Genomic DNA, 24758 nt, shown 5'->3' on the forward strand with positions numbered 1-24758 from the left:
AATTGCTCGTATTCAAACGAGTTCAAAGGCAATCAATCAGAACTATGAAGTAGCCCCCACGCCCCGCTATTAAAAACGCCAGGGTCCAGCAGCGCAAGGGGGGGCTCAGGCCCTTTAAAAAATCTTCCAGATTGTTACTCTCCATTGCAGACAGAACTAAAGGATCTCCAGTTTCCAAGCACAGACTCTAATGATGGATATCTGGTTGCATTACCTACTGCTATCAGTCTCCCGAACTTCATCCTCCTCCTGGAGAATTAACTCACTCCACGAGATCCCTCTCTACTTTAATAGCCTTTCTTAAGAACGTTCCCATCATGGAAATATGTAGAGCCATGACTTGAACCTCCATTCATACATTTTCTGAACACTATGCGGTTAGTCATGCCTCCGCTTCTGATGCCATGTTTGGCTCAACTGTACAATTTTCAATCTGAGATTTGACTCTGAAGCCCCACCCCTCCGTAGACAGTACTATTCAGTAGTCCCCTAGAGTGGAGCAGCCATAGGGACACTATTTGAAGAAGCAGAGATGGTTACTCACCCTTGTGCAGTAACTGTTGTTCTACGAGATGTTTGTTCCTGTGGGTGCCTCCTCTCCTTTGTTTTGGAGTTCTTTACAATGTTGTTCCAGGATAAAGAAGGAACTGAGGGTGGTTTGCCTGTGCAGCTATATATAGCCATGGTGCAGGTGCGCATATGCAGATATGATTACCTAAAATCTCCGATCTGAGGCATGCGCACCTAGAGTGGGGAGCACCCGTAGGGGGACACATCTCAAAGAACCACATTTACTGTGCAAGGTGAGTAACCGTCTCTTCTGGGAACTTCTCATGTGAAATTCCAGCCCCAAATTTCCACTTATTTAAGCAAAGAAAGCAAGGAAGACTCATAACGCCAAGAAATTTCCTGGGGTGAAATTTTGGCTTCATTGTCGTCAATGGGAGTTTTACCATTGACTTCAGCGGGGTCAGGATTTCACTCCTAGTTCCTAACTCAGTGCCAGATTAGACTCAGCCCCCAGAGAAATACAAGATAATGGTGAATTTCTAAGGAGAAGGATATATTAAAATCCAAAAATCGACTGCATATGTCCTGAAATAAACCCCCTTCTGTTCTTCAGTCTAAATCTTATTAGAAGCCACCTGAGAGAGGAATGCACACACTGACACCATTTGGTCAAAGCAGCATTATCTTCTGGGTGACTCAGTAAGCTGCCATTAGTTCAGTTATCAACCAAGTCTTTCTCTTTTCCGCCAGTGTGATTTAATATCAATAATATGTGTGGCCAGAATAGTGGGATCAAGATTATTGTTTATTGTGTTCAACACCTTTGCTCCCCCGCCCCCAAACCTTTTATAATTTTGCTGCATACAGAAAAACCACCACCCCTCACCACTATTAATACCTCTATTGCTTTTTTTGTCATTGAACAATTTGTGTTTCCCAAAGCATTTAATTTAAGTATGCATCTCTATTAATACTCCTAGGAGGGCCAGGAGCCTGCCTACCGATTAATTGTTGTTGGAATTTAATGAAAGAATAAAGATCAGAAATATTGGTACTGTCCAAGAGAGTAGGCTTAGCCCTTCATTGTAGTTTGCTTACACTGAGTTTCATGAAAGTCTTGTTGCAGTATTGGTAGATGGACTGTGCTGGTGGATTTTACATTGAATGTGAACCGGGATCTTCAAAGTCAGTGATTTCTGAGTTGTCTGAGTATATACAACATATAATGCTTGTATTTGGGCCAAATTCTTGTGACCAGCTCAAGAAGCTGGGCTGAGCATGAAACAGACAGGAGAGGAGAAGGAGGTATCTTCCTTCCCAGGCAGTGGAACAGCCGAAGAACCACTCTATAGTGGCTACTTCAGTCCCACGACTAGATCCTCTGATCCAGCCCACCCTGCTCCTCCCCCACTTCACTTCTGCTGCACACAGATGCACACCCTTAGCGCAGTCCACCTAATTCTGACTATAGCCCCATCCTATGCATTTTGAAACTGCACCTGCTATGCAGAAGGGATCAAGATTTTTTCCTTGCTGCGGACACAGACACTCTTGTCCACACAATGTAAAGCCACCTCTCAACAGCTTCATGGATTATGTTTGTTTAAATCTACTGCAGTATTTTAAAGCATGAAATAAGCTTAAAACACCCACATTTCCATAGTATAATTCAGTTTCATAGAACTTTATATGGTCTCCATAAACTGTACCTACAGCGACCTTGAGAAGAGACCCAACCATTAGAGACTAAACATACAAGCCTGTAAAACTGTAGCTTCTAATGTCAAATATCTGTGGCCTCAAAGAGGTTCATAAAGCAAATACTTATGTCCCAGAGTGATTCAGAATAAAATAATGCTATCCAGCACAGCAGTCTGAGTAAGTCTTGATGTTTGCAGCTCCGAAAAGCTTTTGGCAACAGAGGGACTCTGTTGGAAGTGGTTAGGGAACCTTGCTCCACTGGGCAGTTACGTCTTGTAGTTATTCCCTTTGGGGATTAATACCATTCTTGGAACAGGATGTGTCTTTATCTATGTGCATCATTCCACTAAGATTTAACTTTTTGATGAGTCTGATTGCAATATCTTCTATGGTACCTTTACTACTTTGAACTGGTGATTTTCAGTTCTGGCTTATAGATCAGTATTAAATTCCTACCTAGATTTAGGTACTATTTGCCAACATATTGTATCATTTAAATTATGTCATTTTGGTTTGAGAGACTAGAATAATAACACATTTCTCTTTCTACAGTTGTTTGAATGTGGTAACACAAGGATACCCTATGAGAATTCTAAAACAAAACCTTGTCAAATTACATGCACCAATTAGACAACTAAACTGAGCAAAGGCAAATTAGTCTGAAGCCAGGAATATGGCTGTTTTGGCTTGAAATGTTATGTTGAGACATTTTGCAGCCAAGAACATTTAAATGACTCAGTCCAAACTAATGTTGCAGGGTAATAAGTTATTGTGTGTACTATATATAAACCATGGGTCAAATCTTTTTTTAAGTCGTTTAGGACTTCAAATGAAGTTTGCCTGTTAGGACTGAACAAGACTGCCAGCTTTGGCTCATTATGAATAAGTAGACTAGATAATCCCATAAAATGTGTAAATAGGTTCTCTGTGTCACTTCAGCGTTTAGAGAAGCATATTACTGAATGATACTGCACTAAAACTGGCACTAAAATAATCTTTTCTTTAGATGTAGCCTGTTAATACATTTTTGCCATTCGTTCCTGTAGCCAGAAAAAGTATGGTCTGCAGCCAAAAATGGCTTCAGGATTTTAGTTTTCTTTGATTACAACTATTTCAATCAACTTGTAATTATCTGTGAAGAGGGGTTTCAAACATAGGAATTGCTAAGAGCAGTCTTCTATAGTTATTCTCGATGAAATCTTGTGTATACCTAAATTACTACACTTAGGGATGTGTGGTAAAAACTTTTCTGTAACACCAGTAATAGGAATTCTGGTGCAAACCTTAGTATATCCTCTGCCAGGTACACCAGGCAGCCTTTTGTAACTTGACAATTGTCAAATCCATTGTCAGCAACAGGAGTTTGGAAGTCATAGCTCTTCTTGATTCTTGTCAGTGTAGTCACTGATGCCTTAGTCATCTAGTTTATTTCATTCCGTCATTGTTCTTGTCTGCTCAATGTATTATTAGGGAAATGGACATTGCTAGAAAGAGCTGAACCACAACAAAGTGCAACCTGAGTTTCACATACCTGTCCCCTGCCTCCCTCCCCCATGTATTTTTTTCTCAGTGAAGTACCAGTGGAGTTTAAAAGTGAGGGGAAAAAAGGAATTGGCATTTTAAGCCTAGGATGGGGGGTTTTCTCCTCAGTTTAATTTAGACAGGCATCTGAGGTCAGCAAGCTGAGAATGACCAGGCGGGTGATAGTAAAGAGAGCAGTGCGAACACTGTTGGTGAAGAGGGTGCTCCTGAGATTCTAATTTGAAGTATAATAATGGTCTAAACTCTGCTGCTTGCCTTTCCAATTGCTTTGTAGACAATGGGGAATACTTCTCTTTTGTGTGCTACTCAACACAATACAAGCTGATTTGGCCAAATTCATCCCTAATTTTGCCCCATAACTTCAGTGGAGTTACACCAGGGAATTTTGTCTTCACTCTTTGGATTGGTAACACATGTTCAGTCCAAAAATATGCTGGCTTCTTTGTTATCATCTTTGTCTCATGATTTTAAAACACAATGCCATGATATGATGCAATTCAGTACAAGAGGCCAAAAAGGCATATGAAAACTGCCAGAACTGTAAAAGCGATGCCTCTCAACTAATGCACACTTTGGATGGTTGGCATATGATTTTTTTCCAAAATGGAGTCGGTATATCTGGATATTTTCAAATATATGGATATGCACACTTGTCAAGGTTCCTTCCCCACTCTGAACATCTGTACAGATGTGGGGGACCTGCATGAAAACTTCTAAGCTTAACTACCAGCTTAGATCTGGTTTTGCTGCCACCACTCCCAAGTGCTAATTCCCTTCCCTGGGTAGCCTTGAGAGACTTCTTCACCAATTTCCTGGTGAACACCGATCCAAACCTTTGGATCTTAACACAAGGAGAATTTAACCATCCCCCCTCCTTTCCCCCACCAGTTCCTGGTGAGTCCAGATCCAACCCCTTGGATCTTAAAACAAGAAAAAATCAATCAGGTTCTTAAAAAGAAGGCTTTTAATTAAAGAAAAGGTAAAAATCATCTCTGTAAAATCAGGATGGAAAATAACTTTACAGGGTAATCAGATTCAAAGAACCCAGAGGAACCCCCTCTAGCCTTAAGTTCAAAGCTACAGCAAACATTCTAGCAAAAGGAACATTTACAAGTTGAGAAAACAAAGATAAACCTAACACGCCTTGCCTAGCTGTTACTTACAAGTTTGAAATATGAGAGACTTGTTCAGAAAGATTTGGAGAGTATGGATTGATGTCTGGTCCCTCTTAGTCCCAAGAGCGAACAACCCCCAAAACAAAGAGCACGAACAAAAGTCTTGAAAGTATCTTGATTTGAAAGTATCTTGTCCCCTTATTGGTCCTTTGGGTCAGGTGTCAGCCAGGTTACCTGAGCTTCTTAACCCTTTACAGGTAAAAGGATTTTGGAGTCTCTGGCCAAGAGGGATTTTATAGTATTGTACACAGGAGGGCTGTTACCCTTCCCTTTATAGTTATGGCAACACTAAACACAAAGAACCAGGCCAAACATTGTTAGAAAAGTATTAAGGCTTTTGGTTTAAGTTGTAAGAGCTTGGGGGAGGGGAAACTAGTCAGACATGCAAATTCATTCTGCATGCCCCTGTCCAAGGCTGGAGGCCTAAAGCGAGCTTAACTAAACTGATGAGAGAAGGTAAAGAAGTGAAAAATATATGAAGGCAAGAAATAAGAATACCAAGCCAGTTTGTGTTGTCAGTGATATCAGTGCAGATCTGAAGTAACTCTACTGATCTCAATGGACTTCAGATTTAAACCCATGTTACTGAGATTAGAGACTGCCTCATTAGGTTAAAAATCAAGCACAGGTGTTATTCAGTTAGGAATAAATTAAACACTTGCAGTCACCTTTGCCCTTACAAAAGTCTTTAAAGTATAACTTCACAGTATTTTAATGTCACGATGAAAGCAAAAAAAATTATAATATGAATCAGTAAAAAGTGTATATTGCATTGTTTAATCTTGTATCCTGTGTATAGAATTACCTAGGTAACTTTCAGCAAAACTTTGTGGTGCCTGATTCTTTAACTTTCCCCTCTCATTACAACACATTAGTATCATTCTATAAAACTCAACCAGGAAGGGCCAGGGAGATTTTTTTAATCGGGAGCTATCACATGATGCAGGTACTATGAGAACATGGAATTTTTTTAGATGAACCTTCCAGAAGAGTGTAAGGCCATGAGTAATTTACTTTTTTGAGATGGAGAACAAGAAACAAACCACCCAAGATAAGAGTGAAAATGCAGGATTTTTCATTACTATCATCTTCAATTAAATGTCACATTTGCAAGGCAAAGTTCTTACCAAAACAGTCCTAAAACGCTAGAATTCACAAGTGTTATATTTATCAGAGACACAGGACTACAGGCAGCATATCTCAGTGTGTAATTAGGATTTGATCACACGCTGTCACAAACTCTTCCCATTTTCCACCCTGGCCTAAACCATGGCGGTACACTTGCCTCACTATTCAAATGAAGATCACCACAAATAGCAAACAATAACCAACACTAAGGCCATGTCTACACTTACCAGGGATCAACGCTGCTGCGATCAATGAAGGGGAGGTCAATTTAGCAGGTCTAGAGAAGACCAGCTAAATTGACCTCAGAGAGCTCTCCAGTCAACTGCAGTACTCCATCAGAATGAGAGGATTAAGGTAAGTCGACGGGAGAGTGTCTCCTGTCAACACAGCGCAGTGTAGACACGGCAGTAAGTCTACCTAAGCTAGGTTGACTCCAGCTACAAGCGTGATTTAGGTCAACTTGACCCCGTAGTGTAGACAAAGCCTCAGTCAGTACTACAAACACATTAATAAACTAAAATTATTACTACCCTACACCTCTTCATTATGTTCACCCGAGTTCGAATTTGTGGTAGATACTACTTTTTTTCCCTTCAATGTAAAAGGCCTTGTGAGTGATTCGAACAGCTGGAGTCTATACATTTGCGATCTCCAATGTATTTAGACAAAATGTTTACATTTCACCCACACAGTATATCCATTGTAATTACCACTGTAGCCAGTCAATATAATGATATACTTTTGCCTTGCAGTGTTCACATGTTCCTATATTAAAAAAACAGCCAGGTACATATCATACCATCCTGCCAACATCTGCACTGGATTGAATTTCACCTTCGTTGCATAATATTAGGTGTCATATATACTGTACAACTTAGGCGCAATAGGTAAAATTTCCAAAAGCACCTAGGGGAATGTCTATACTGCAGTTAACCACCCAGGGCTGGCCTGTGCCAGCTGATTCAGACTCACGGGGCTCAAGCTAAGGAGCTGTTTAATAGAGGTCTAGACGTTTGGGCTCAGGTTGCAGTCTGAGCTCTGGAACTCTCCTACCTTGCAGGGTCCTAGAGCCCTGGCTCCAGCCGAAGCCCAAACGTCTACACCGCAGTTAAATAGCTCCAGTGAGCTAGCATGGACCAGTTGCGGGTTTTTAATTGTAGTATAGACATACCCCAAACCCTAAGAGACCAAGGAGCATGAAACTCAAGGACTTTCAGTGAGTCTTAGGCTCATAAATGATTTAGGACCTTTTGAAAATGTTACCCAATGAGCAGTGTTAAGGGGCAATTAATTATTATTATTAATGTTGAATGTCCTTGCTTTTCAGATGTTAGTGATTTTTGTATAACAAAGTTAAAAAGAGAAGGAAATGGAAGCTCAACATTGCCATACATTGTGTCATTCATGGGCCTCATTCTGATCTCACCGACACCAGTGTAAATCAGGCCTAATTTTACGGAAGTCAATAGATTTAGACAAGTGTGAAACTTGTATAAATTATGTTAGTTCTCTTCGATGGTTAATTTAAATAGAGATGAAACTGCTTAAAATGAACAAGGCAGGTTTTTGACGGCGAGCAAGGATTGCGAGTAAGGTCCTTTGGTCAAAGAAACTTTTTAGTAACCTTCTTATCTTTTAAATCTGTATAAATATTAACCCCCCGTGCAAATAATATACATTCACTTTCAGGAAGACATTACATTTCTAAGATTCGGTTAGGACTAAATTTTTTACAAATATGTTGTAAACGCTATCAAAAGGGATTTGAAATAGAACAGCTACACAACTCTTATCACTATTATCAATGCTATATGGCACTGATATCATACACTACACTGGCTATCCTACTGGAAAAGTCCTTTAACAAAGACCCTTCCAAACAATTAAAAATTGTTCAGTAAACTGTGACCCTGGATCTGCCTTCAGTGTCATAAAGTTTTTAAAACAGAAGAATGTTGATTTTTTTTATTATTCCATCTTCAGAAAGGAAACTTGCAGTTTAATTAAAAGTGTTTGTTTTACAGAAGTATAGATGTAATGAGTTTTATGAATTTTCTCAGATGGATAATATTTTACTTTTCTCTTTCTACAAATATTTAGCTGAAAATCAACCAAGAGTACCACTGGGGATACCACAAGAAAGAACTCCCCTGCAGCCATCACAGCCAAGAACACCACTACAGCCACTACAACCAGGAACATCTCTACACTCACCAGAGCCGAGAACACCACTGCAGCCACCACAGCCAAGAACACCACTGCAACCGTCACAGCCAAGAACACCACTGCAGCCATCACAGCCAAGAATAGTAATACAACCACCACGGCAAGGAGCCCCTCTTCAGCCATCACAACCAAGAACTCCCCTACAACCATCATTACCAGGTTCAGCCACTTTACCACTTTTGCCTGGATCAACTGGGATCATTATGGAGTCTGGACAGGCTGGTCCTCCTGGCACAGTTGTAATGTCAAGAAGTGGACGGCCTAAAGGCATAGATGGTCAGTATACCATGCCCATAGCTGAAGGATATGCAGGAGCACCAGGTGAGAAAACTGAAATGTTATCCAAGTGATCACTTTATAATATTTGACCCCAAAGCCAGTGTTACTGGACTTATGTTATGTTAAGTATAGAACACATAGCTTTGCTAAGATTATAGACTAGCGGGGTCTTTCATCAATAAGTAAGACAAGCTGAGCTGTCAGATTCCAGCAGTGAGTTTGTTACTCTCCACACAGAGTGACATTAAAGCTGCCCTAGGTGCAGGGGGCATATTGGGGCTGGCTACGGGAATAGAAGGTGGCAGAACTGGAGTGTGATGCACGTTGCCAGTCCCCTGCAGGATATGAAATGATGCTTAACTGGCATATGTTAGAGCTGTTATATTAGAACAGCCTTTGGCTAATTTAATTTGCATGATGTCTATTTTGGCTGCAGCTGGACACAGGACCAGAGGAGACATAAAGAAGGCCTCAAGCCAGCTTCGCCTCCCTGGCCAAAGCTGCATCAAGCATAATCTCAGTACAATTGCTGTGTAGTCCTCAGTTGTGAAACTATGTACCACTAGGGTATCTTAAAATAACCTGTTTTGCCACAGTACACACAACAGAGCCGATGCACTGTAATGGGGAATGTGGTCCCCTTTGCTATGGCTGCTACTGGTTTTTAACAGTCTTAGTGGTATGAGTTTCTGCCATCTGATACTATGCACTTGTTGAAATGAGTTACTATTTCATAAAAAGAAAAGAAAATGTTGGTAAACTGTTGTGATATTTAGACTATGTTGTACTCTTAGGGCAGGTCTTCACTACGGGGGGGTCGATTTAAGATACGCGAATAGCGTAGGTGAATTCAACGTATCGGAGCCGACTTACCCCGCGGTGAGGACCGTGGCAAAATCGACCTCCGCGGCTCCCTGTTGATGGCGCTTACTCCCACCTCCGCTGGTGGAGTAAGAGCGTCGATTCGGGGATCGATTGTCGCGTCCCGACGAGATGTGATAATTCGATCCCCGAGAGATCGATTTCTACCCGCCGATTCAGGCGGGTAGTGTAGACCTAGCCTTATTCACTGTGTAACATAACTTCTTCTGTTTTGTAGGGTATCCAAAATCTTCTCCGCCTTCTACAGACTCACAAGGTAATCCAGTTGTTACCTAGGAATTCTTTGAACAACTATTCACTTATTTCATAAATAGAAAATTCTAGTAGGGTGAAACTGAAGAGCAAGAATGTGGATGCTTTTAGGGCACAGGCACAGTTCTGATCTCTTTATACTGGAAAGGGACAACCACCAGGGATGATCTCTTCTCCCCTTTTTTTTTTTCACACTAGCAGTCCTGTCCTGGCTGAGAGGATGTTCAGGGCACATGGAGTATGAGAAAGTAATGGAGAAAGTGGCACTTAATATATATTTAATTTTTTTCTTTCAGTGCCTGAAAGGTCACTACTGAGAGAACTAACTGAAAGTTATGGGTCATTTTCAGGATTTAGCCTGTTGATGGCGCTTACTCCCACCTCCGCTGGTGGAGTAAGAGCGTCGATTCGGGGATCGATTGTCGCGTCCCGACGAGACGTGATAATTCGATCCCCGAGAGATCGATTTCTACCCGCCGATTCAGGCGGGTAGTGTAGACCTAGCCTTATTCACTGTGTAACATAACTTCTTCTGTTTTGTAGGGTATCCAAAATCTTCTCCGCCTTCTACAGACTCACAAGGTAATCCAGTTGTTACCTAGGAATTCTTTGAACAACTATTCACTTATTTCATAAATAGAAAATTCTAGTAGGGTGAAACTGAAGAGCAAGAATGTGGATGCTTTTAGGGCACAGGCACAGTTCTGATCTCTTTATACTGGAAAGGGACAACCACCAGGGATGATCTCTTCTCCCCTTTTTTTTTTTCACACTAGCAGTCCTGTCCTGGCTGAGAGGATGTTCAGGGCACATGGAGTATGAGAAAGTAATGGAGAAAGTGGCACTTAATATATATTTAATTTTTTTCTTTCAGTGCCTGAAAGGTCACTACTGAGAGAACTAACTGAAAGTTATGGGTCATTTTCAGGATTTAGCCTTAAGTTTACAGGGACTCTAACACTGTCCTGCCAACTCCAAGTGTTCAAAAATAATGAGTCAAGCCCCAAAAAACCATAACACTCTTTTCATGAAGATGCTAAAAATCAGATTTAAAAAACTAATAAATTTGGGGGTTCTTTTTATTCTGTTTTTTGAACCTTGAAGGGTTCATACTTTTTTCTGCAACCATCAGGGATAATAATTTATATTTTTCTTTTCAAATGAAAACTTAGATTCTTACATAATCATATGATTCTAGAAGCTGGAGTTTTAAGAAAAAACCCCAATATCACAAACCTCAGTTTGCAACACTATTGTTGACTCAATTATCCTATCTTAAACAAGCACATTGCTTACCTATTTTACCAAGAATACTTTAGATTAATAAAAAAATCCAATTTACTTTTCATTGTTTATGCACTTTGTTCACTTTTATTTCTATCTCTCTTCTTGGGCAATGAAAGTCAATGAAACCAATTTCACTTTTGTTTAGACTCATTTTAACTTACAGGTTTTCATTGCTGCATGTCTGGGTTCCAAGCACTATGTCGGAGTGTTTACTTAAATGAACTAGTTTAGTTTATTTGAACTGTTGTAGTTTCTGTACATCACTATACACCAATACATTTGGATTACAGAAAGTGTAAACCTTTCAATAAATGAACAGAACTATAGTTTAATTAGCCCAAATATTAGTTTGCTAGGTGATCTGACTACCCTATAACCTTTAAAAAAATCTCTTAGTTTAGCCCTTTTTATATCTAAGCAATGAATATTGTTATCCTGGATCAAAGTGGATCCTCCTACACTCTCTTCACAGAGAATGATTTAATCCAATTCTTGTTTGAAGAAATGTCAGCAACAGATAAAAATGAAACATTAGAATTTTATGGCCTCTGAAGACACTTCCTTAGGACTTAGTTTGCTGGGGCTAAGAAAACTGCAGACAAGGCATGACGAATTGGTCTGGGAATTGACATGAAGACAATTTTAAGAGTTCATGCTACAATCTTGAGATTAAAACTAACTGATTAGAAACTTGTATTTGGGAAGTGTGGGGTGGACACAATAAGCAATAGGTTAGGGTTCTGGAAAGGGATAAGAAGTTTAAAGGAAAAAAGTATTGGTGTGAACAAAAGCCATGATAAACGTCTAGACTTATATATTAAGATCATAGTCTCACAGTGGTTTTTCCCTTGGTACCGGTATTTGCATTTTATAGACAACAGTGTTTTCACTGGCTTATGGTTAAATTGTATGAAACATAACAGTATAATATGCTTTAAATGTTAAAGATGTTGAGATACATAAATAACGTTTTATTGTGGCAGCCATTATTTGCACTCAGGAAATATATTAAAGGAAATAGACACCACCCAAGTAGATCTATCTCCCAACTAGAGAGGTAGATTTAGCAAAGAGATTTTCTTTGCTAAATCTCTTCACTTTTTCTTAATTGCCCTAGACTATGAAACTGAAAATAATTGTATTATTTACATTATATATACACACTCAATATGTAACCGCTTCCATCTCAAAGTGCCTCACAAACTCCGATATCAGATGCACTCATATAACACAGTGATGAACATGATATAAATGCCTTGGTGTAGATCCTCAGCTGATGTTAGTGGAGCTATGCTAGTTTATAACAGCTGAGGATGCGCTCTGGTTGTTAGTACTGCAGCGTACACATACAAACATCACTGAAAGGCAGCCACCTCTGGGCCAGATTATAGCAATTAGCCCCCTACACAACAGCTGGGGAAGGAGACATTTTGGTTAAAGACAGTGGTGCAAGCTAACCACTGCCTTGGAACCACTCCAAGGCAGTGGTTCTCAAACAGTGGGTCGGGACCCCAAAGTGGGTCGCAACCCCGTTTTAATGAGGCTGCCAGGGCTGACTTTAGACTTGTTGGGGCCAAATGCCAGAGCCAGGGCCCGAGCCCCACCACCTGGGGTCAAAGCCTGAGGGCTTCAGCCATGGGTGGTGGGGCTCAGGGTACAGGCTCCCTGCCTGAGGCTGAAGAAGACCTGGGGCTTGGGCTTTGGCTCCCGCACACCCAGGGTGGTGGGGCTTCGGCTTTGCGGGGGGCCCCCCACACACACCCAGGGCAGTGGGGCTCGGGCAGGCTCAGGCTTCGTTTCCCCCTCCTGGGGTCATGTAGTAAATTTGTTGTCAGAAGGGGGTTGTGACCCAATGAAGTTTGAGACCCCCTGCTCCAAGGTGTCATCAAATCTTTAACATCCATGCAGAGCAGGTCCCTCATTTTTAATTTCTCATCCAAAGACCCACATCCAGTCAATTTTATGTACAGCATTAATATTTCAACAGAACATAGGGCTGAGCTGGCCCTTCTTGTACTTGAATGTGTGCTTCCCAGAATAATAGGTTTTTCAAGCCTGAGACTTAGATTACTAGACCATCCCACCCAGCACTCTTTTAACTTCTCCTCCCGTATAGTTTCTACGGTGTTGAAAGTGTTATAAGTGCCAAGTTGATGGCTCTGCTCCAGTCCGCTGGACTGGTCTGAGCCTCTTCTTGGGTAATAATTTCTGTATTTTCTGTATCATAGAATTTCATCTAACCTCTTCAAGTTCAAGAATATCCATTGACACACAACTAACGGCTCAAGTTCACCTGTAGTTCAATAAAAATTAAAAAAAAATCCAAGAAAATAATGCTTTGCACTTGCATATCACTTCTTATGCAAAGCTTTTCAAGCATTTTACAGATGTTAATTAATTAAATCTTACAGTTCACTTATGAGGTAAGGAAGTAAATGTTAGCTGTATTTTACAGGCAAGGGAACTGAAACAAAGAAAGATTAAATGATAGGATCAAAGTGGATCCTCCTAAGCTCTCTCTATACAGAACAAATTTAGTTAAATCATTGCTGACAGAAATAGCAGCAGCAGATAAAAATGACACACTAGAATTTTATGGAGTCCGGAGCCATTTTCTTTGCTCATTGGGGGCTGAGAAAATTTCAGACACAGGCCATGACAAATAGGATTGGGAAATGATGAGAAAGAGCTTGTAAGAGCCCTAAGTCACACAGCAAGTCAAGGACTGAGCCAAGAACAGGACTTGGATCTTCTGACTCACAGTCCTGTGCCTTAACTATTTCCTCTCATGCTTCCATTAACGCAGTTTGTGAAGATTGCATACTCATACTAGGGTTTCACTGAAACCTGACAGTTCCTTTAAAAAGAAACTGTATCCAAAGTGCAGTATTGGATACAGCTGAGCCAGTGGACACCATTGATCGTGAACACCTTCTATCCTTCGAAGTATATAAATAAAACATTCAGATATTTCTGTATGTAACATTAGTTTGATTCTGAATTGTTCAGACTTGTCTAATACCTAGCTATCATGAATTTCTCCAGGTTGTCTTGAGTGGCAGGTTTTAGGATATCTTTGGTATAAGTCTATGACATTTATTAATAATTATTATTAAATATTTATATTGTCATAGTGTCCAGAAGTCCCAGTTTGAATCAGGGCTCTATTGTGCTCAGCACTATACAAACACATAAGACATGGTCTGTGCTCTGAAGAGAGAATGTATTGAACATAAAAACTAACCTGCCATTCTTTCTGATTATGGATTGGAAAGTAAAATCCAATGTTTTATTTTTCTGCAGCATGGAGTTTGGGTCCTTTGGTGGGATTATCCGGATATATCTCATTTAATCAATTCCCTGCCACTGCAGGGGCCTTGGGCACTGGTGCACCTTAGTCTTTCCTGTTCTCTGCTTATGGCACATAATAGTCTAGTCCCCCATGGGCTGCAATACTTTGGTTTAATGTTGGTGGTTGGGTTTAGTGTGCGGGTGCTAAGTGGTGGTAGCATGTGATATACAGAAGGCAGACTAGATGAACTAGTGGTCTTTTCTTGACTTAAATTCTATGACAGTGTCTGGTTTTTGTCCAACACTTTAGAACTTTTTCTTTTCACCACTGATGGTGACAATACTCTGGTTTGTATTCATTTGTATTAAATCTGTGAACCTATCTGAGGTAAATAATTTCCCTGTATTTTCCTTTGCACCATTAGCTGTTTACTGCTGGTGTTTACTTGTTAGGCTCAAAGGAAGAGCTCAAATCACAAAAGCTTGTTGCAACTATGTTGTTTTAAGAATTGCTGACGCCTAGGTATGTGATATTTGAAGAGGAATTGGGTAGGGGGCATGAGTATTTAAGGAGACTAATAAGTAGATGACAGTGTGCATTCTGTCCCCTTGAACTCAAAGGTGGGATTTGGAAGAACATAAAGGATGGGGGGTGGGGGTGGGGGCGGGCAATGTTACTAACAGACCCAGGGGAGAAACATAATTAAACTAAGCAGAGAGAGTGTTTTGGGGGGCCAGACTTCAATGGCAAGTGTTACTTACAAACAAACCCCACCACCTCAGGGCCAGACCTTTAGTTGATGTAAATCAATATATCTTCATTCATTGAGAGGAGCTACACTGCTTTCACCTGATTTCCCAACTATTTATGACTTGTCTGCATGGCACCAGCAAAGTGCAGTAGAGCAGTGTGATTTGTAAAGCACACTAACATGCTGTGCTCTAACTGCCCTGGGTAGACCCTACTGGCGCAATCCAAAAGATACCTAGCTCACATTAATATAACACCCCTCTGGCACTCTTTGCCATGCCATGTAGACAAGCCCCTAGACTTACTTAAGGGCAATTTCAGAGGTGACTCTAAGAGAGTCTATGATATGTAACTTCATCCTTCCAGGACCCACCATCTGAAAAGGAGTAAGTTACACTTCCATAGACTCAGACAGACTCTCACACACTGACTGACATGTAACTTACAAACTTATGCTTCCTTTTCTATACTGTTCTATACATGTTCTTATACTATCCTCATCACTGTAGTATCTGAGTGCCTTCCAATGCATTAAGCAGTTTGATAAACATCTGTCACATGTGGTTCATGCTTTCTATGGGCAGCGGGTATAATAAACCAAGGGAGGTTAAGCCGGTGGCAGCGGACGCCCGGTTGTGGGTTTTGGCGGTTTGCACTTGGGAAGTTTTTGCTTATTATTATTTATTATTATTATTAAAAGCTCAGGTTCTTCAGGAAGAGACAAGAGCTCTTCCCACAGGGTGGCTTGGGGTCTCAGGAGGGGAGGCGGAGCTGGGGCAGCTTGGGCTGATCACATGGGGGGCAGGGCTCCGGGTGAGCCGGGGCTCCTCCAGCTGCGGAGGAGTGGAAAGGTGGGGGCAGGCAGCTAGGCTTCCCGAAGGAAGGCTCCACCCGCCACCATGATTCTTTCTCTTATCTTTTCCGTGGGGGAAGGGAGAGGGAATTGGTTGTGGGGTTTTATTTCATCTCTGAATACAGCCCATTGAGTCTTGAGGAGTCAGAAGTTATTGTAACTTATATGCTAAAAAGCCAGAAGAGAAGAGTGCAGCAAGAGCTGCAGGTAGAAGACAGGTGTAAGTAGATGTAAGCTAAAGTAGGTCACCCCAATATTTTAACTCCACTTTCTTATGACTCCTCAGCATACAAATTACATCAACTTAGATTCCCTTATACACACTCATTTCCAAATAAGTAGGTGTAATTAGCCCTATGGGAGTCTAATTGAATTGACAGGCGCATAAGGAACGTTAACTTGCACATCACTCTGAAACTGACTGAAGGACTTTCTTGCATATGAGAACCCTGGCTAACAAACTGTACTGCCTGCATTTTTATTTATGCTTTTCTTTCTATTTTTGTAGTTCCACAATGCAACATGCTTTTATTTGAGATCTTGAGTTTTCAAACTGGAAAGTCAGACAGAGAAATTAACTTTAATCTTGTGGGGAAGAAAAGAATTGGTAGGTAATGGCGTACGGTGGAGAGGTCATGTTCCACCTCTCCAAATGCTGCTGTGAGGCCACTGACAGACTTAGAATCGTAGAATATCAAGGTTGGAAGGGACCTCAGGAGGTCATCTAGTCCAACCCCCTGCTCAAAGCAGGACCAATTCCCAGATAGATTTTTGCCCCAGATCCCTAAGTGGCCCCCTCAAGGATTGAACTCACAACCCTGGGTTTAGTAGGCCAATGCTCAAACCACTGAGCTATCCCTCCCAGTGACTTGAAAGGTATTAGGTCTGGGTGTGATTCGCTGCCAGTGCTTTCTTTCCCACTCTCTCTTCCTACCTTCTTCCACTCCCTACCTACTAAAAAACTCAGTTGTCTTCTTTTCCTATTTCTCTTTTGTACCGTGTAGTTAAAACTCTAAATAGATGCTGTACTAGGGAAATATGAAAATCTGAAGCAATTTCAGCTGTAAGATCTTTGTAAAGATAGGAATGTTAATCCAAAGAGCATTAGTGCAGGGTGTCTAAGAGAAACAAGACCAGAGATAGTCTTTGAGTGCTGTTGCACTGGTCCAGTAGTGGAGAATGATCTCCTGGGAAGCTCAAACCATGCAAAGGAGCAGGGCATTATCACTGATTGGAGAAGTGAATAAGGATATCAGCTAGGAAGATGAACCAGGCAAAGCTGAGGGACTCGGGCAGAAGGATGGAGATGAGAAAACTCCAGTTCAGGAAGCGTATGGTGCACAGTTGGCAGCGATTATCCAGGCAGGAGCAGCCCGTAGCAGCATGGCTCCTGAAGAAGGGAGCTCAGAAAGCAGCATGAAACACCTGGGCTGAAATCTTGGCCCTAATGAAGTCTGGCAACACTCTCATGGCATTGTAGGCCATTCCTCCTGCATACCCTTCTCGCCTTCTCAAGAGGAGCATGTGTTAAAGAAAACCCCGGTAGGTGAACTCAGTTGCCAAGCTCCTCTGCTGCTCTCGGGTAGGTTGTGTTATGGGAGGAAACATTGTGGCTCAATCATTTTGTGGTGAGACAATTGGAAAATGACCCAGTGGCACTCAGGCCAGCCTCTCCAGATTAACAGAAAACAATGTGTGTGCAAGACCACAAACAAACTCTACTATAAGCACCAAGAGTAAAAGGCAACATCTTTATTCTGATTGTCTCTGGATTCTGTTCTCTTCCCCATTCTAGGACCTACTGCTGCTGCCACCTCTCTGGTGTCTTTTTCGGCTGGTCTTACTCAGAAGCCTTTCCCCAGTGATGCAGGCGTGGTCCATTTTAACAAAGTGCTTGTGAATGATGGAGACTATTATAATCCTAACACAGGTAACAGCCAAAAAGGGACATACAGGGGAGCTAGGAAGCCGGCTGGGCAATATCATGGGATAGAGACATTATTACATTATCTTGAATGTTGCCAGGGTGCTTGCACTGGAGAAACAAAATACATAGTTCTGTGGTATAAATCAGACACATCTTGGTTAAAACTACCTGTCACGCACTGGAGGATGACCCAGCCTTTAAGTGCAAATATCTATGCATTCACAAAAAGACTTTGTTACAGGGAATTCAGGTTGCTTAGCAGAGCCTTGTATCCTTCCAGAACGTGGAAGTTGGCAGCAGAAAATAAAACCAAAACACAAATACTAGAAAACCAGGAAATGCTGCATTATGGTCATGACCCCCCCCACACACACACATCACAGCCCCCACCCTTGCCATCTCTGCAATCTCCATGATTCCTCACAGCAGTGATTAGGGGAGGGAGCAGAGTTAAGGGTAGGGGAGGCATGACTGTAATTCTACATTTCCTGGTTTTCTCTCTCTTAGAGATGTGTTTCTGGGTACCATATTCTGGAAGGGTACAAGGCCCTGCTTAGCAACCTTATTTCCCCTTTAACAATGTTTATGGTTAATGAATTTCCCTTGTTGTTTGAGAAATTGATGGTTGTGAGGGGAACATGACTGAAGGACCCTTTGGGGACATATGATGGAGTTCCCTGGGCACTGGTAGCAGCTCCTCAGCCACTAATTCCTGGCTCTTCCAGATGTAGGTACTGTTGGAGGGTTATAGGAACGTGGAAACTGAGGGGCTGTGAGAAGTGCAGGTACCAGTGGAGGCAGGGCTCTGTACACTCCTTGTGACAAGAGGCTGATGGCGAATTCCAGAGCCTTTATCCCAGATGGGGGAGAAGTGGGTGAAGGAGGAATTTAGAGTCCCCTTTGCCCCAGGAGTGGCTGAGGCATTCCCTTGCCTGCCTTCCTATTTTGAAAGCTTCATGACAATTGCAACTGCCACTGCATACCCCAAGAGGCATTCAGATGAGAGTGAGCTGTGTCCTTCATCTCAATGGTCATATTCTTCTCTCCTTTCCCATCATCACCTCGTCTGAGGGCTATGAGCCTCTGGCATATTAGGGAACCTGCCAATTCCCACAGGCCTTGTCTTCACAGATGTATTTTTAAGCTCAGGGTAACTGTGAGCGCTATTCTGAGGTAAAAACTCAGTGAAGATGAGGCACTTTAGTTTTGCTAAGAAGCAATTAAACTTGCCAAGGTCAGCACTATACCCTTACCTAGTCTTGAGCTAAGTCCCCACATGTGTATCATGCTCCTAGTTTCCCAGTTCTCGTCTCCCTTGGTATATGTGACCTGCACTGCACGTGCCCATTCTCCACTCCTCAGCCCCCACCAGTGCTGAACATTACAATGCCAAAGTCCCTTTGTGGATCTAATCCTCTGTTCCTTCCTTTTTGCAGCCAGCTGTGGGGTGGAGACCTGTCCTCCATGCCCAGACTCATTTTTTTCTAACCTATATTTCCACGTTTTTCTGCTAGATGTGGCCTGGGTGTGAGCCACCCTACTTAGGCTGAGCGCCCCTCCTCCCCTGACTCTATCAACTTTGGCACACAGTACAGAACTATTACTTTGTGCTGACTAGAGTTTTACGTGGTGGTAATGATATTAGGCTAGATAACATGAGCAAACACCACACATTGAAATCCTGCTCCAGACAAAGCCTGAGGGCTTGTCTACACATGGGTGTCATTTGGAATAGCTATTCCACATGCTGTGGAATAACTGCCTATTTATTGTCTGCCCAAGAAACACATCAGACAAAGCAGAGGGTGGTGAGATTTCTATATCAAATGGGCCTTTATTTTCCTTCCTCTATAGTGCTTATTCAGATGTCTGGGTATGAGCAAGTGGATAACTTTGTAGTTTTAAAATGAATTTGTCATTATTCCTACTGCACTGGAGAGTTTCCATCAGTAAAACAGTAATTAAATGTCTTTGCAGGCATCTTCACATCTCCCTATGAAGGGCGATATCTGATCACTGCCGTCCTTGCTCCTGAAAGGGATGAGTATGTAGAAGCAGTGCTGTCTGTTGCCAATGCAAGCGTTGCTCAGCTCCACACAGCTGGTTATAGAAGAGAACTGCTTGAGTATCACAAACCACGATCAGGGAAACGAACCTGTGGTGGTGCTGGAACATTCCACCTCGTTCTTCACCTAAAAGCTGGAGATGAAGTAAACATTGTAGTTACTGGGGGCAAGTTGGCCTACACAGACTCCGATGAAATGTACTCCACATTTAGTGGAGTTCTTCTCTATCCGTCCATTGCTCATGTCTAGGTTCCTCGTGAAAAGAAGGGTAAGATATTCAGAAGAAATAAAATTTGAAGCTTTAATATATTCATTTTATATATTTGATTTGAGTGGTGGGTTTATGATCCATATTTAACTCTACCTTCTTCCCCCCCCCCCCCCGCAAGACTTCTAAGTTCTGCCACTGTAAAAGGCATGTTTACAACAGTTAAACTCCTTCTCCTAAGCCCTACAGAGTAGAAAGTGTGTCAAATAGTAAATTTGTACCCAGTCTGCATAGGTAGCTCTCTAATTTGCTCTCGTATTATTCCTTAGTAAACAATTTGCCAATTTCCATTCCCTCCCCCTGCCCCCCACTGTGTCACTGTCAGTTCCATAAGCCCAAACCTGCTCATTTGAAATCCTACATTTTTGTTCTCTACAATTTTAGTCCTCTGGTCTGCTACTTTCATGTTTCCACTAGTGCAGAGATGAGGAAGTGATGGTTACATAGGCCTGAGCTTATCTCTGCCCAGATATTGGGTTGTGATCTTTGAGTCAGCAGCCTTCATTTAAGAGAAAAATAGCTCCAGGGAATTACGGACAATGGTTATTCTGGGCAAAAAGGATATTGTTTGTCTGGTCAAAGGGTAAACCTCCACCCTCAGTTGCAAAATAAATCAGTCACATCATATTCAACTGGAAACACCTGTAAGGGGAGAATTTGGCCCTAACTCAAGTACTTGATGCAGAACTGAGTCACTTTCTGCTGATAGGGGGAAAAGGAAAATGAGTAGAAGCTTCCTTTGAGTTATAGTGCCTGGCTTTGAAAGCTTAAGACAAAATATGTCGAGAACAAACCTCAACTGTCCCTCCAGTATGAGTGCTAAAGCTAGCAACAGGAAACTTAACTGTGATCTGTTAGAAAAGGTGCATTCAACTGGAACTGGACTACCTTTCAAAAACTACACTTTCCTGTGCTAATTTTCAGAGGTTTTACAATTAAGGAAAAAACAAAAATTCTTTGCCCTGATGCTAGGTGACAAACCCACCAACCACAGGGGAAAACTAGCTACAGCAGGGAATATCAAAGCTGTCTCTAAGCTCACCTATTGAAAATATACAAAGTAAACTGAAGAACATTTTCTTTAGTCTTTGTTTTAGTAACCACATTACTTGTAGCAGCAGTGACAAACTTTCAGACAAGGGTGCATTTTACATTATGTACTCCAACCAGATAGGCTTCCCTTTGTCCTAAGTAGATGAAATACATTTTAGACACCACTGTAGATTTCCTCATGCCTTCATTAAACTGGTGACCAGTCAAATTATGTGTTAGCTCATTAAATCTGGTAGTATTTTGATCCTTGGTGTGGCTAGAAAAAAATCCAACAGCAATCTGAGTGGGAACATGTGGCAGATTTGTAAAAATCTATAAACTGAAGTTTTTAATAGTCTTTATGTAGAGTTTTATTTATAGCAGTGGTGTGTAAATATTTTAACTTTTCTACTGACAAATCCAGAACAGCTCTTTGTCTCTGTATGAATACAACTGTTAGGAGGTAAGCACTCCCTTTCCTGTGATAAGGTATGATAAATATATATCTAGTCAACATCTTGTTACAGTTGAAGTGGTAGCTTTGGAATAGAAGCCCCTTAAGAACTCTGTTGTGGGAAGTCTTTAGCTCATTGCTTGGAAACAGAATGAGCTCAGCTTTCAGGGTAAGTTTGAGAAGCTAATACATCAGCTAGAGAAGAAACTGACTCAGAATTCCATGACAGAGGAACAAAGTTTCTTCATAGATTTGTTTGACTGTAGTTTTTATAAGCAAAGTATCAGAATCTCTATTGGAACTTTAACACAATCTTCAGCAGAAGTTGTTGGCACATTCTTGGTTTCCAGTGAGCAAGTTATAGCTAAGCTGAGGCTAGGATTTTGTGTGGTGTATAGTAGGAAAACTACTAAGCGGAGCAGCTGTTGTCTCTCAGCCAGTGCCAGAAAGCACACTAAACGCTTCCTAACTTACAGCTTCTAGGGAAAGAAGGGGAAGACTTAGGTTGTTTTCCCGAAACTGCAGTGCAGCTTTAAGTGTTAGCATGCTGTATGACAAAGCAAGCAGCTGTATAAGGGGGGTGGGGTGTATTTTCCTCTGCCTTAAGTCCGCTTCATGCTTTCAAGCCATATCTTTTAGTGTAGACATAGGCCATATGGCCTAACTCTCTGTGAGCCAACTATTATGACAACCAGTTTGCTCCTAGTATAGGCAAAGAAGTGAGAGACTCCTTAAGTTTTCTTACACTCCTCCCAGAAGTTGGCTCCAGACAATGTGTGACTCAATATTGGTGGCTGTCCTAGAAATGACTCATGGAAACAATGTGAGCTGAGCGCTCAGGGAAACCCAGTTGGCAGGCAAGCTCCCCTTTTTAAAAAAAAAAAAAAAAAAAAGCTTTGTCTAATGAATCAGTGATAGAGAAGTACAGGAGGTAGTGCTGCTGCTGCTGATTTAGCCAGAGAAGCCTTACAGCATGGAAATATAACATGAATGAGATCTTCAATCTAACAGAAAACATCAGTCAAGCCTGTTATGTGCCAGTTTCAAGGCAGGTTGGAAAGAATCTGAGAACAAACCATAAAAGAGCTAGCGTCTGTCATTCTGTGGATGGGCAGTCATACACGAAGACCTCTCAAGAATACTAGAACTATTGAGATGAGATGAGCTTGCAAGAGAGCATCATATATAAAGGCAGTCAAAGCAGAATACCCAGATCCTTGAGAACAAACAAGAATGTCAGAACTATTCTAAAACAGAGGTCTGTATCCGGAAAGAGATTCCACATAGAAATCCTTGGTCATGTTTGGCCACTGAGTCCCGGTGAGCAGATGTGATACAGGTGAGGAAAGACAAAGCCGTTAAAAGATAAAAAATATTGCTCAACAGACCTTGGAGCAAAGTAGAAATGGACCTGTTCACCAAACACCACCTCATTATTATAGACAACTATTCACATTTCTGTGAACTAGATGAACTACTATAGCAACCATCATAGACAAAGAATCAACGTGGTATCCCGAACTGTATAGATTCGGACAGACCACAAGTTACTTTCAGTAAGCTTGTGCAATTTACCTTGGAATAGGAATTAATGCTGTGCTGTGACTAGATTGTTTTTTAAAAAGTGCAAAAAGCCAAAGAGAAAATATGGCAAGCTATTCTTGAGTGGAGAAACACTCACACAGACTGCATTAATAGTAGCCCAGTACCATGCTTGATGTCAAGATGCACATGTATCGTGGTGTCCAGCCCCAGCCTTACTACAGCAAGCAGTAATGAAAGAAGTTGAATAGAGGCCAGTGAACTATGCAGTCCACTGAAACTCGATCAGCAGGACACAGATGGACCAAGAGAGAACGGAACAGACTCAAAACACCACACTGCCCTAGGAACCAAGTGCAAGTCAGTCTCTTGTTGTCACAAGACAGACCCGTGCTCACTCCAACATCAAATCACCTGCAAGGTATGCACCAGACTTTACAAAGCTTGAAAGAACATCCTTAAAAAGTTAAGTGGGAGTAAAAACCAGTTGGTGGTGTGTTAAGTTATGATATATGCTTTAAGGGTGTATAATATTAAATATTAAGCAGTTATAGTATCTCAAATAAATATGATGAGTAATTTTACAATCGACAGCTTTCCAATTGTATGGGAATATGCTTGTGTATAGAGTAATGTCTAGGAAGAGTGTAAGTGGAGGAAAAGTAAAGCCTGAACCTTGCACTGTCTACCCTCTCTTTTTAGCCTTGGAAAGAGAATATGTGCAGCACAGCCAGCAGAAGTGTAGTGTGTTTGTTTTAAAACCGACTGCTTTGCTATTCACCTTTGGCTTTTCCATCACAATTTCTGCCTGGGTTTTAAGCCATTTCTGAGTCATCCAGTTTGAAACATTGGTCTGGGTTTTGTGGAGGTCTTAGCTACAAGAGCATAGACATATTGCAGGTGCAGTTTTTAGCTAACCAGTCAGTTCAGCTGGTGCCTCTGATCAGATCACTCATCCCCCTCACCGATCTCTTTGATGCAGGTGCAGAACAGTGTTCCCACACTAGAGCTGAGGAAATAGTCAGATTGCCCTCTCTGAATGTGACTAACTTCAGTAATCATAGGCCTGCTTTTTCAAGGTAAAAAAGTGCATTGTGTGTGTACCTTTTTGGAACTTGTGTTCTTTCCAACCCAGCAGCACCACAGCTAGTCTCTTTATGTCAACTTTTTCCATTGCCATCGCTGCTCTGAGACATTAGGACTTTGCATCTCCTATAGGTCTATGCAGACTGAACTTAAGGGTTTGCCATTCTAGTCCAGATGTTTGTCCATCTTGTCTGGGATCCTGTATCTAGAAGGGGGACAGATTATTTCTGCCACTTTAAGAAAATATTGTGGGCAATCCCACGTATAATGCTACTTGTGGCCATGTAAGTGACTGCAAATCTGTTACTTTAAGTTGCCACATGTGCTATCCCCAGGGCCGGCTCCAGGCACCAGCCTGGCAAGCAGGTGCTTGGGGCGGCTGCTCCGGAGAGGGGCAGCACGTCCGGCGGACTGTCCCTCACTCCCGCTTGGAGTGAAGGACCTCCTGCTGAATTGCCGCCGCAGATCATGATTGCAGGTTTTTTTTTTTGGGGGGGGGGGGGGGG

The 24758-nt window shown here is 41.7% G+C and overlaps 1 protein-coding gene across 1 annotated transcript in view; it reads left to right on the forward strand.

Moving 5' to 3' along the window:
• The window catches only part of EMILIN2 (elastin microfibril interfacer 2), a 61044-nt gene extending 39516 nt beyond the window's left edge, over positions 1–21528 (forward strand). The window contains exons 5-8 of the mRNA XM_054020595.1: positions 8157–8603; positions 9661–9699; positions 17673–17807; positions 19782–21528. Of these exons, the coding sequence (XP_053876570.1) occupies positions 8157–8603; positions 9661–9699; positions 17673–17807; positions 19782–20119 (959 nt within the window). The 3' untranslated portion in view covers positions 20120–21528. The remainder of the gene's footprint in view (positions 1–8156; positions 8604–9660; positions 9700–17672; positions 17808–19781) is intronic.
• The last annotated feature ends 3230 nt before the right edge of the window (positions 21529–24758 follow it).

This window comes from Malaclemys terrapin, chromosome 2 (assembly GCF_027887155.1).
Source record: "Malaclemys terrapin pileata isolate rMalTer1 chromosome 2, rMalTer1.hap1, whole genome shotgun sequence".
Classification (NCBI taxonomy): domain Eukaryota; kingdom Metazoa; phylum Chordata; order Testudines; family Emydidae; genus Malaclemys; species Malaclemys terrapin.